The sequence below is a fragment of the Suricata suricatta genome, chromosome 2 (assembly GCF_006229205.1).
Source record: "Suricata suricatta isolate VVHF042 chromosome 2, meerkat_22Aug2017_6uvM2_HiC, whole genome shotgun sequence".
Taxonomy (NCBI): domain Eukaryota; kingdom Metazoa; phylum Chordata; class Mammalia; order Carnivora; family Herpestidae; genus Suricata; species Suricata suricatta.
Genome location: NC_043701.1, coordinates 146066477 through 146080418, shown reverse-complemented (window position 1 = coordinate 146080418; position 13942 = coordinate 146066477). Strand labels below are relative to the sequence as shown.

Here is a 13942-nt window from a genome sequence, read left to right as displayed (position 1 = left end):
TAAATATCTTTCTACTCCATCTCTCCTCTCTAAGCCCTCTTCTGCTTTTGTGTTTTTCCTGCCTGGCATCCCTTTTTTAGGAGACTACCTCTATCCCTTGCTAAAGTAATCCTTTCACATCTATGTGATTCAAGTGAGGCTGACCCCACCACCCTGATCCAGGGATGATCAAGGGACCCAGGCCTGGCTAAAGAAACTGTGCAGGAACTTGGCCATGACCATCGGTTCAGGATTGAGCCATTGGAATCCTCCCCAGAGTTCTGACTAAACATGAGGGACACTATGATCCTTCTCCCTGGGCTCATGAGGACAAGGGCAGGAACTATGGAGCCTCTTACACATGTAGAGAGTGTAGGGCCATTAAGAGACCAGTAGAATTAAGGGATCAGAGAAAGTAGTGGAGACAAGGGGACAAGGAAAGGAGAGCCCTGATGTAATTGTTTAAACCCTGAATCCAGCCTAAAACCAAAGAACTTTCTTGGGAAGAACTCCACCCCATTACATGAGTCTATAAATCCCTATTTCAGCATAACCAGTTTGAGTTGGGGGTCTGTCTACAGACACAACAGCTTACATGGATGGATCTCTCTGCCTTCAATCTTACCCTCCTGTATTAGTCTTCCAGGGTTGCCATAGAAATGTATCACAAACTGGTGGTGGAAATAACAGAAATGTATTGTCTCAATGTTCTGGAGGCTGAGAGTCCAAAATCAAAGTGTTCCTTTGAAGGCTGTGAGGATTAATGAGTCCGTGCCTCTCTCTTAGCCTCTGATGGTTTGCTGGCAATCTTTGACTTCCCTTGGCTTGTAGAAGCATCACCTATACCTCTGCCTTCATCCTCGCATGGCACCCTTCCTCTGTGTGTGTCTCTGTATCCAAATTTCCTCCTTTTATAAGGACACCAGTCATATTGGATTAGAGGTCCTCCCTTCAGCATGGCCTCATCAAAACTAATATCCACAATACCCTTATTTCTAAATAAGGTCACATTCTGAGGTGGTGGGGGTTAAAACTTCAACATATGAATTGGGGAGTGGGGTATACAATTCAACTAATAACCCCAGCCATCCCACCTCTAGCTCTGCCCTGCATCAGAACCACGTATGCCCACCCGAAGATCCTCTCGTCTTCACCTGCTGCTCGGTCCAGTGGCCACTGCATCATCCAGCTCTGTGAGGCTCTGACTGACTTCCTGCAGGTATGACCCAATGCCACCTTACCTCATACCCTCACAGCACATCTTCCCACCTCTCCCTGGAGCTGTTCTGTTCACATGAAAGTATGTTCAGTGTCTACGAATGCACAGCTCCACGAGGCACACCTTTGACAAGTGAAACACGGGGATCAGTGGTTAAATTCTCACTTCTTTCTCTTTCCAGACAGCTTGTCCTGAGAGCTACACAACAGATCGAGTATTTAATTGTTGCCTTCCAAAAACATCGCCAATTCAATAACACATCTTCATATTGGTGTTCTCTCCTTTCCTGTCTCATTCCCTGTGTCCCTCACTTTGTTCCCTGGGATTACATTCTCCAATAAAGGAAAAGCCCATAAGCCTCTGCCTCAGTTTCTGCTTTAGCAGAAGCCAGACCAATTCAGCCTCTTTGATTTCTCTAACTGTAACCTGACCATGCCATTCCCCTGCTTAAAGCCCTCCATGATCTCTCTCTCCATTACCCACACAGTTCAAACTCTCTAGCTAAAAGCTGGAAGACAGCTAGGAGATCATCTGGTCAACCTTCTTCCCTGCTGTAACATCCAGTTCAGGTTTGAGCAGAAGCAATGCCTGTAGAGTGTCTAGCACAGTGTTTGGGACAATAAATGCATAGCAACCTGTGTCATTACAGGTGAAGAATCAGAAACCAAAGTGAAGAGGGGGCCTATCAGAGTTACATGGTTAGCACACCTGGGACCAAAATTCTATAAAATCAAATGCCTGCATTCCACCATTAAGAGATAGAATATATAATATATAATATATCATAAATATATAATATATAATGTCCCTGCCTTCATGGGGTTTACATCCTAAAGGGAAAGTGAGGCATTCAACAATGAGGCAATAGTGGTGACTGAGTGGCTCAGTCGGTTGAGTGTCCTGGTTCGGCTCAGGTCATGATCTCACAGTTCGTGGGTTCAAGCCCCACGTCGGGCTCTGTGCTGACAGCTAGCTCAGAGCCTGGAGCCTGCTTCAGATTCTGTACCTCCCTCTCTCTCTGACCCTCCCTTGTTCATGCTGTCTCTCTCTTTGTCTCTCAAAAATAAAGAAAAAACATTTAAAAATTTTTAAAAAAACAATGAGGCAATAAATGTGTGTAAGCATGTCAGAGGGTGCTAAGTCCTATGGCATAAACTAGGAAAGCAGACTGAGGAGACTGTATTTTCACAGTGTGATGGAGGAAGTAATCTTCTGATAAAGGTTCACTTAAGGTGAAGGGATCGAGGGAGTGAAAATGCTGATATCAGAGGGCAGCAGCAGGAGTAGGAAGTACAAAAGACTGAGGCAGGAGCAATTTTAGAGTGTTCAAGATCAGCAGGGAGGTCAGCACTGCTGAAGGGAGTGGGAGAGGGTAAGAGCTGTAACAAGTGAGGTCAGAGACAAGCAGATGGCCAGTTTAGGCAGGCCATGGACTGTGAGTTTGGCTCTGAGAGTGAGAGAACCCCAGAGAATGGTATTGACTTGGACTTCAAATCATCCCTCTGCCTAAACAAGAGCAGACAGAAGGCCACCACAGTCCTCCTGGTAGAGATGATGATGGCTTGGACCAGGTAGCAGAGCCAGCGGAGGTGAGAAGTGATCATTCTGAGTATATTTTGAAGGCAGAGCATACAGAACTCACTGGTCGATTGGATGTGGGCTGTGAATGGAAGGTTGATCCTGGAATGGTGACCCAAGTAAATAAAATGAGAAAGCTGCCATTTAATGAAGGGTGGGAGGGAAACTGAGGGAGAAGAGGCAAGGCAAAAAATCAGAATTCTGCTTTTGAACATGCCTTGTTTGATCTGGTAAATGCAAGGCAGTGACTACAAATACAAGTCCAAGAGCAGAGAGAAGTCCAGACTGGAGATTCACATTTAGGAGCATTCAACATGTAAACATTCACTGGTGGTAAAAACCAGACTGGGTGAACCTGTCTAGGGAATCACAGGTGGGCTTCCATGGGGACGTGCCAATACTCTGAGGGTGGGAAGACCAGAGTCCACGAAGGAGCCTAAGAAGAAGTCCCCAGCGAGGCAGGGCAGAATCATGAGTGCAGCATCCTGAAAAAGCCACACACAGAAAGAGATTCAAGGAGAAGGAATCGACCAATTGCCAAATGCTATTACTCAGTCACAAAAGACAAAACTGAGAACTGACCATGGAATCTGGCAACATGGGGGGGGTCAATGGTGACTTTGGCAAGAGCTATTTGGATGGACAGGTGTATGTTCAAAAGAGTATGGAAGAAGAATAAGCAGAGACTTCAAGATTATACAAGCCTTTGGAGGAGTTCTATGTAAAGGAGAGCCCAGAAAGTAAAGGATTCTGGAGTCACGTTCAGGAGCGAGGACAGGATCTAGTGAAAAATGGAGGTCTGCTCATTAATAGTAACCCCTCAACAGTGACCAGGGTACAGTAAAACAGGCACTAGTCACAGAGCACAAACCATTCCAGACTCTTTGGAAATCAGATTAGCAGGATACATTATGAGCCTTGAAAAATGTCTACGCCCTTTGATCCACTAATTCCACTTCTGGAAATCTCTCCTAAGGAAATAAATCCAAATATAGAAAAAGTTCTCTGCATAGAAGTTCATCACAGAACTATAACCAACCAGTCTAAAAACCTCTAAATATGCCACAACAGATAATGATTAAGGATGCAGGATGGATCTAATCATTGGACTACAAACTCCATAAGAACAGGGACAATACCTATTTTATTTGCCACTGTATGTCCAGCACCTACCATGTGTCTGACATATCTGTTGAATGAATGAATAAAACTTCTTAAACTTAACAGAAGACCATGGGGGAAGAGAAGAGGAAAAAATACTTACAAACAGAGAGGGAAGGAGGCAAACCATAAGAGACTCTTAAATACAAAGAACAAACAGAGGGTGGATGGGAGGGTGGGGGAGAGGGGAAAATGGGTGGTGGGCATGGAGGAGGGCACTTGCTGGGATGAGCACTGAGTGTTGTATGTAAGCCAAATCGCCAATAAATTATATTTTAAAAAATTCTTATAATGTTAAGCAAAAAAAATTGTAAAAAATATTTTTATATATAAATATGCATATACTCACCGTGTGATCTCTACCATGTTTTAAAAAAAAAAAAAACCCTGATACTCTGTATATAAAAACTAAAGAAATGACTCCCCAAAATGTAGGCAATGAGTAACTTTGGGTGGTGGCATGTGATCTCCTTTTTCATTTTGTGGTATATTTTGCACATTTTCAAGAATTTATATGATTCACTTTTTTATAATGGGAAAAAACAAGCCAATGTAATTTCTGGAAAAAGGAAGTACTAGAGTGAGGCAAGATCTACATTCTCACCACCAGGGTTCAGTAATCCTTTGCGCCTTCTAAGGGTCCCCTGGTGGTCTTCATGAGTATGAGTCTCCAAATCCTGCCCTGATGCCCCTCTGAAGAAGGGCTACCCCCACTACAATCAGGGCCATGCCCATTAACAGGGACAGAGAAAGGTCCTTCCAGGAGCTAGAGAGAGATAGCACTCGGAGGTACCAGCTTCCACTCACACATCTTCTAAATCCTTAATCAGCTGTTAAATATGACATATAGTAACATGGAGAACCATTTAGTTTGGAGGGAAACAAAGCATAACACAGAGGGGCACAGTCACTAAGAATGTAACTACACAAACTGTTCATTTTGCAAATATTTATTTGAGGAGTGAACCGGTCTCAGAAGAAATATGTCCACATGCAGATAGAGAAGAGACAAACTACCACAATGGAATGATCCACCTTTCCAGCAATACCATTTTAAAGCCTTATTTCCAGAACTAGGATTCCTAGAGCTCTATTCAAGCTCCCAGAGTGGGTGTCCACAGGTGCTCACTGAGTGGCTCCAGGATCCAGGCACTCTGTTTCCTAGAGCAGAGCTTCTCCAACTTGAACGTGTACACCATTAACATAGGGGTTTTGGTCAAATGCCGATTCTGATTCAGTATGTCTCAGGTGGGAATAGGAACTCCCCATATTTAACAAGTTCCAAGTGATGCTGACACTGCTGGTCTTCTGAGCATACTTTGAGCAGCACAGTCCCAGGGTACTGGGGAACCAGACAACTCCAAGGGTCGTTAGGACCTGGGAGCAGGAGACAGCCATCCAGGTAACTGTGTCAAACCAAGCAAGGTGAGGAGAGCACAGAAGACACTCACCAAAGCTTTTACCCACTACCCCAATTCCTAATGCCAACCACCTTTGCCAGATGCCCAGTTCAGTCCCCCTGTCCTCAAGCATGTGGGCACCCTAAAGCATCCTTGTTCCCAAGCATCTTGGCACCACTGAGATGAGTGATGAGGCATAAACTCCAGGTATTGCATGGACTCTGAGGCCCCCACCTTCATTGGGAAGCTTGGTCAATGACATCTTGCTGGGATGGGCCCCAGGGTCTGGGCTTTGCTGGTAGGTGGTTACCTGGAGCAGCCAGCAGCAGATGGCACCAGAGGACAAGCACAAGCCATGCCCAATACAGTGGCTCAAAATCTATCCCAAAAGCCAGGGCAAAGGTCAACAAAGGAACAGAATGAGAGATGTGACCAAAAGCTGGGAAGAAATAAACAGCTCCAGGAAGGGAGCTGGTGGCTCAAAGATCATGTGTCTTGAATGTCAGTTGTACAAGTTCTTGGTCAGGGGCCAGGTCAGAGAGATAGTCAGACATGACTTTTCAATCTTCTGCTGCCTGGCCCCTGTCAGATGTCCTGTGAACAGCGGTCCTAGCAGCCTCCCAATGAGACTCCTTGAGGGCTCCGGGCACCTAAACACCCTGTCCCCGGAGGCCATGGTGGGTCTAGACATTGCCCATTCTGCCAGAGGATAGGTGGGACTGAGCAGGCAGGGCCAGACCTGGGCAACCCATTGAAAGTGTCCCAGAGGCAACCTTGGCCTGTCTAGTCCACACAGAGATAAAGCCTTGGATCTGGCTCAGCAGCCAGAAGACTGGGGCAAGACCTCCATAAGTGAGATATTCACATTCATTATAGCCCTTTCTCCATTTTCCCTGGTGGGCTTCAGCCAGTGCCAAACTCAAGAACCCCCTGCCCCTGCCCCTACTGAAGGCCTGGAGAGGCTTTGGAACAACAGTGCACATCACCTAGAGCAAGTCAGCTTAGTGGTCAGAGTGCGGATTGGAGGCTGGAGTCACAACCTTGAGTGCCGTCAGCATTGTCAGTAGGTCAACACGGGGGAGGGTCACAGAGTCTCTGGCCTTGGGCCTAATCAAGGGAGGCCCTAAAGTCTAGGAAGTTTAGGTAAAGAGTGTGGCGACAGCAATCTGAGTCCTTCCAATGCTGGACCGTGGCACAGGGTGCCTATGCTCAGTGGAGCACTCAGCAGGGGTAGGTTGATCATCAGCCTACCGTGGCAAATCTTGCTGGATCCCTCTCCCTGCACCAAGTCCTGTCCTAGGCATGGAGGACAAGCTCTATGACAATGCAGATGTCTCCCTCAAGGTGCTTATCAAGGGGAGATGCTGGCAGGTTTATTTCCACAGGAAGTGGCAGAGGCAGTGAAAGAGAAGGATGGAGCGGGATGTGAATGCCGGGACTCCTGCTGCTTGGGGCTAAATTTCCTCCTGCAGAGGTACATGAGGACCCAAGTTTACCAGCCTCCATTCTCTGCAACTGGATGTGCTAACTTGCCTTCATAGACCTCTTTACCACTTACAAAGCCTGCCCACAAACATTGCCTCTCCAAGAAGTGAAGGGCTGACCAAGGTCCAGAGCTTTGACCCTCTCTGCTCCTTCCCTCACTCTACCTCCCAGTCTCACCAGTGGAGATAAAACCCTTGAGCTCCCAGGCTGAGCATCTGCAACAAGCAGACCATCTCTGGCTCTGGCACCTGCTCAGGTTGCAAGGCACTCTGTGACCTGCAGAATCCATGCTCAGAATTCTCCCAGGAACAAATGGCTGAACCATCTGAAAGTCAGTCTTCACAATGCAAATGGTTGCAAAAATGGGTTCTTGGTAGCCTCTCTGGGCTCCAGAAAGCCAGTAATAAGGATGGCATCCACCAGAATGCCAGTAATGATGCCAGTAATGATGCAATTGGCCCACTTGGCTAAGTGAAGGAGCTTGGCAATGACCATGGCAGGGAGAAGCCCTAGACCTGGCTAAATGGGGTTGGACCTGCCACTGAACTTCAGAGATCCCTTGGAGACTTCCGTGTGCACTGTGGACAGGGGCAGATGCTCAGACTCTTCCACAGCGGCACTCTGCTGACATGTCAGCACCAGGGCCTTGACCTCCTTCTTGAAGTTGGTGTTGAGAAAGCCATAAATGAAAGGGTTGACACAGGTAGAGGCCATGGCAAGCAGGTGGCACACCAAGAAGATGAGGTTGCCATAACAGATGGGGATGGCCTCATGGTACCAGTCCTCCAGGCTGTTGAACACATGCAGGGGCAGCCAGAGCACGGCAAAGGCAACCACCATCGCTACGAGGATCCCGTTGATCCGCTTCATCTGCCAAGCCCGCGAGCTGTAGGTACCCTTGCGGAACACCCGCTTCCGCTTCCGCAGGTGCTGGTAGATTCGGACATAGCAGACCAAAATGAAGGCCAGGGGCATGCAGTACTGGAAGAGCAGCAGGGAGGTGGTGTAGACAATGCGGTAGTGAGGCAGCGGCCAGGACTCTGTACAGACCACCTTATCTGCCAGAAACTCCACAGCCTTGGAGTGGTTCTTGTGAAAGACATTCTCTAGGACACTGTTGACCAGGAAGGGCAGGGAGAGGAGGCAGGCGATGAGCCAGATGACCACAATCCCCAGGTAGGCCTGGGAGACACTGGGCTTCCAACCTGTTGGGTTGATGATGAGCTGATGCCTCTCCAGGGCCACAAGGACAAGCGAAAGAATGGAGACTGTCACTGATATACACTGGATGAAAGCTGACATCTTGCAAAGGGCCTCCCCAAAGACCCAGTAGTCCATAATAGTGTATATGGCCGTGAGTGGCTGACAGAGGAGGCACATGAGGAAGTCAGAGAAAGCCAGGTTGGCAATGAGCAGGTTGGTCACATTGGTCTTCTCTTTCTGCCTAATGGTCACACATATCAGGCAGAGGTTGCCCAGGACCCCCACAACAGTCTCGATGCTGTAAGAAGCGACAATAAATACAATGGGGTCTACAGAATCCTGGCAGTGGTCGGAGAAGTTGTATGGAATGCCCCCTGACCTGCTCCTATTTTGACCCTGTGGGGATCCTGGGAGCAGCAAGGCCAGGAAGTGAGAGATGTTCATGGTGCAGGTGAGAAGAAGGTTCCAGAAGATTCAGGGACAGTGCCTGCAAAGCAAACAGACAAACAGTACTCAGTGATCGTGTGCAGACTCTAGAGAGAAGTGGGAGCCAGGTAGAAAGGGTCATGGCTTCTTCCATCCCAAGGCTGATGGGACCTGGAGGACCTGAGACTCAGACATGTAGAGCCACTTGCCCATAGTCACACAGCAAATCAGTAACAGGGCTCAGATACGAGCCCAGGTCTGATGCCAGAACTTGTTATACAAATTCCTTCTGACCTCAGGCTTCTGAGCTGTTTTAATGATAGAGAAACTAGATTTTCATAAGCAGAGTTCAAAGACAGAACTGCTTAAGGAGCACAGGCAGAAATCCTCTTGTCACATCTTACATATAGAGACAGCAGTAAATGCCACTGCGCACTCAGGGCCTACCACAGCACCCCATGCCCTTGAGAACAGAGCCGAACCTCAGAGCTCAAAACACAATATTCCCTCCTCATCTTTGCCCCTACCTGCTCTGTCAGCCCTGTTTTCCAGGGGACACATGGCAGAGTTGAAGACTTCCAGGTATGAAAACCCTGGGTCATTGGCACACTGGCTCTCTCCCCCCGCCCATCATGCTACACATGTGTAGGGCCAAGGTTATGGATGCCCACTGGCCTGCCCATGCTGAAGGCACCCAAAACAGCTTGCAGTTCCCAAACACAGAAGCGTGGTCTGCATTTCAGTGCCCTGGCACATTCCATCTCTGTTCCCCTGGTGTCTCTTCCTTGACCTTCTGTCAAGACCAAACTGGGATGTGGACTCCAGAATCTCCAGGTGGTAATGCCAGCAACAAATATTCTGACAGGGAAAGCCACCAGATCATTCTACACACCACTGTGATACACCTTTCCTGCAGGATCTCTGGCTGTCACTAAACTCTCAGGGGTCTTCAGCCCTCAGAAGCATCAGACCCATGCCAGGGACATGTCACAATTGCAGACTCCAGAGCCCTTCACCAGGACAGGCAGTTAAGTGAGTCTGGGATGGTGCCAGGCGTCCATACTTTAACAAGCGGCCCATGTGATTCTTATACGCTTGGTCCTTGAGCCCCATTTTGATAAATACTATTCAGAGAGGAAGACCTTATTTCAGATATTCTTTAAGTCCTACCTAATGGCCACGTCCATCTGTGAACATATATATGTCCTTCATCATCAAGTGCTAATTTAAAGGTAGTTTTTATAGAGTATGACCAAAATTAACCAGAAAGCAGTAAAATCTATTTGTCAACTATCATGAACATCACTCACTGCATTTAATTTGGCTTATAAAGATGAGGTACATTTGGCCATTTATAAGCTCAAGTCGTGAATTCAACTAACAGTTTACAGTCTGGATATTTTGGCTACTGAGTCTCAGAAGCAGGAGTACTATTCCGGCACCACAGTTTTCTGGCAGAAAGGGCAATTTGGAACAGAACCTGACAAAATGAAACATAGCACAGCCAAATGCAAGGCCCTGTATTTGACTCCAAGAGCAGCCAAAGCTGCGTAAAACCCCGGTGGATGCACTGTGCTCAGAAGCAGCAAATGCGGCAGAAACCCGAGGCTCTGAGTAACCATCTGCCAGGTCTGGCTCAATGGTGGGGAGCAGGACCCGTGGCTCCAAACTGGCCAAGGGCAGCATGATCACAGCAGAGTTCATGGAAACTCCAGAGAATTGTCTCTTCATCATTCACTCATTCACCCAATACACATGTGCCGAGCCCCATGCTAGAAACAAGGGCCAAGGTGACATACAGCCATGTCCCTCCCAGACCACAGGAACTGACCACCAGGAACACAAGTGAACCTCAAGGCCATATTGCCATGGCCAAAACCAGTAAAAATGGGATGTCTGTGAGCGGGGAGATCAGAGGGGAAGCAGGAAGTTGAGAGAGAAAGTTACATTGATCCATGGCCCCAAAGTTGAAGAAGAGTCAACCACCCAATGGGCAAGATAGAGGAGGGAATTCAAGGTGCAGGGAACAGCATAGGCAAAGATGGTGGGGGGCGGGGGGCAGGAAAGAGCAGAGCCTCCTCAGAGAACAGCAAGCAGTACAGAACTGGATCCCCGAGTTGGTGGAAGGCAGTGGTAAGCAATGAGGCCAGAGAGGTGTGCCAGAGCAGGAAGGCTGGGACAGCCACCACAAGGTGACCAGCAAGGCGGAGTCCATTTCAGAAAGATCACTTGGATGTAGAGAATAGACTGAAGATGAAGCAGGAGGAAAGGGAAGGTCGAAGAAGACGGCACTGGGGGTCTGCCAGGCTTGCAGACCCCTTCTTAGAGAACCCATAAAGAGGGTCACACAGGAATGGTCACGAGTAGTCCAGGACACCCCACGGCAGTCCCTGCTGACTAAACCACATGGATGCCTGAGCCCAAACGAGCCCTTCCCAGCACCTCGTGGGACCCGGTGGAGGAGGGAAGTGCCAGAACTGGGAAAAAGAACAAGGCAGGAAATCGTCAATGAGGGGGGATGGGGACCCAGAAAGGAGCAAAACTGCCAGCAGGCCCTTGCATGTTTCTGCAGAGGCTGGGAGGGTCCCACCAGGAGGGCACTCCATGAGCCTCCACCCCAGAAAGGCCCTCTGCACACAAGGACTGGCAATTTCTAGAAGCCCGCTTCAGGGGCCAAGAGCCTCGGGTCAGCAGGAAAGCTGGGATCCTTCTACAGAAACTGCTGAGAGGCGGGGTCCCCCTGGAACAGAGGATCCCTCGGGGCAGGTGCTCCTGAATGGAATCAAGTAGGGAAGGAGACTGGACTTAGATGCCACCAGGACCTGGTGCAAAGCTACCGTGACTGAGCCACAACCCCACCAACAGGGACGTCAGGGTTCAAGGTTAGGAATGGTCAGAGTGAAACCAGAGGCTGCAGGCAGTGGGTCACCTTGCTGCTGGGAACCGGATTCATCCAAGAGTAGACCGTAGGCCTGTCTCTCCAGTTGTCTGAGGGTCCCTGGGGTCAAGAACAATGTCCTTTGCTGCACAGATAGAGCCACCATAGGCATCTGGGAAAACAGCAGAGAAACCTCTGAGGAACCTAGGGAGGCCAGCAGGCCGAGTGCTTGTCCAGGCCTGGGTTCAAATTCCAGCCCTGCCGCCTATCTGCAGAATGGCCTTGGGAGAGTCGTTGAATTTTTCTAAGCCTCAGTTTCCTCAGCTGTATGAGGCGGGGTGGGGGTGGGGGTAATACTTATAGGACGGCCTGGTTCCCCGAGGTCAGGGAATGAAACAGGGAAGAGGGGCGTCTGAAAGGTAGGACCCTGGAGCTCCCCCTCCCTTAGACTCTTCCAGTTCAGTCTCCATCTCATCCCTTGGACAAAAAACAGAGTTCAACAGACCAGGTCCTGGTCAGGAGCTCTCTCTGCCACCTCCTGGGAAGCCAAGCTGCCTGTTTTGCAACAAGACCACCCTGGCACGTAGCAGGTGCTCACTGAACGTTAGTTTCCTTCTTTTCTCCCACATCCCACCAACCCCACCCGAGGGAATCCTGCTCCCTTCCTCCAGGAGGAACTGGCCACAGTGGTCTTACAAACCCAGGCGCAGGCCCCTGAGTGCACCTGGCCCCAGCTCTGACCCAGAGGCTCTTTAGGACGTCCTGCAGCGGGCACAGGGCTGGGACGAATCCCCTACTCCAATCCTCTGCCCAGTGCCCGACCTCAAAATTGCACCAGCTCTGCTGCAATGCCATCCTGCTCTGAGCCCTGCCCCACTGCCAAGCACCCATCTCTACCCAGGGCTGGAAAGGGCCACACTCCCACTGCATGCATTTCAGAGCCAAAGACCACCCCGTCCACAGCCCAGTGACTAGCCTGAGACACACTCACAACAGGCTTCACATGGCCCCTCACCAGCACTGCCCTGTCTGGAGATGAGGCCCCCAGGATGCCGAGGGACAAATTTGGTCCCTGGGCATCATGGGAGATGCCAAACAGCCCAAGAGGCTGCACCTGGGGAGGGGCAGGAGAGGGCGTGCAGGAGCCCAGGCTTGGAGGAGAGAGCCCAAGAGGGAGGGGGCTCGCCTCCCTCTGGAGAGCATGAGCTTTCCTGAAGACAGAGGGCAGAAGGGACATCAGCTTTCACTGAGCTTTGGGTGCCGGATACTCCACTGAGCATTAATCCCCACCACAGCCCTGGGAAGAAGGCATTCTTAGGCTGAACCATGTGATATTGCCAGTATCCAACCATGGTTGCTGTGCAAACATGGCAGATTCATGCTCCACTTTCAAGAGGAGGACACTGAGGTCCAATAAGAGGAAGAGGGACCTGCCTGTGGTCCCACAGCCAGTAAGTGGCAGGGCTGAGACCCCAGTCAGGCCTGACTCGGAAATCTCCGCCACCAGGCACCGCCAGACAAATTTTGAAAAGAAGGGGAGGGAAGTGGAGCGCATGCTAAAGCAGGACACGAGCTGATGTGTGGCAGTGGAGGGGCCCAGGCTGGGTGGGAGATGAATATCCAATGCCTCCAGCAGTGCAATGACCCCTTGGGGTGATCACATCCACTCCCCAGGGTTTCTGAGCAGCCACCACAGTGACCCCTTCAGACCCTTCTAGGATTCCCCCACAAAGGATCTCATACGAAGACTGTCCCTCACTTCCCACTACACACCTCAGAGATGCCCTGTGAGGACCAGACCTTGTATCCTTAGGAAGATGGACAGGGGGAAGGCCAGCCTGGGAGGGGGGAGGGGATTATTGTGCAATGGCAGTAAAATGATGCCTCCAGTTGTATTTCCCAGGCAGCTGGCAAAACAAGGAAGCGGGGAGGGGACACCTGAACCCCTGGGGGAGGTCTCCCCTGCAGCCTGAGTTCCCCACCACTCATAGGAAAACTAGTATAAATACTATCAATCTCGCAATGAAGTAAGAATGGAAAAGGACGTCTATCTTGTTTCCTGAAATTTTAGCAAACAACTCCTGATCTCCAAATGCCCCAAGGGCCCAGACACTTGCCATGCACCCCTTACCTCCTCTCCTCGCAGCCCACAGGTTGAAGTAGTGAGCCGCCCACGTTTCGGGGAGAAGGGTACAACGGAGGCTATGCAAGCCCCAGTCCACACGAGGAGCTGGGGTTGCCCCGCTGCGTCCCCGCACTCCCCCTCCTCTTCCCGCCCTCCACCCCTGACCCCGGCGGCAGCGTGGCTCTGAGCCCTGGGCTCCTTGAAGTCCGCCCCACGTCCCCTCCCCACTCTCCCTCCCCAGGCGCCCCGATGCCTGCAGCGCGCACGGCTTCCCGGAAGACCCCTTGCACTGGGTCCCGGGAGTCCCCCGCCCCTGTACCCATGGGCCCAGTCTCGGGGACCCGAGCCTTCCTACCCGCTCCAGCGGCCCCGGCGCTCTATGCGTGCGGAGCGGAGCCGCCCTGCCGCTCTGCCGCCGGCCCGCCGAGCTCCCTCCTCCGCCACCCGCCGCTCCCGCGCCCGCCCAGTCTGCCGCCGGTGCCCGCCCA

General features: G+C 50.5%; 1 protein-coding gene across 1 annotated transcript; it reads right to left on the bottom strand.

The window, feature by feature from the left end:
* Window positions 1-4871: 4871 nt before the first annotated feature.
* On the bottom strand, window positions 4872-8469 carry LOC115272853 (neuropeptide Y receptor type 4). The gene has a single exon (XM_029915808.1). It carries the CDS (start codon window positions 8467-8469, stop codon window positions 7342-7344), a length of 1128 nt encoding a protein of 375 aa, XP_029771668.1. The 3' UTR covers window positions 4872-7341.
* Between the last annotated feature and the right edge of the window lie 5473 nt (window positions 8470-13942).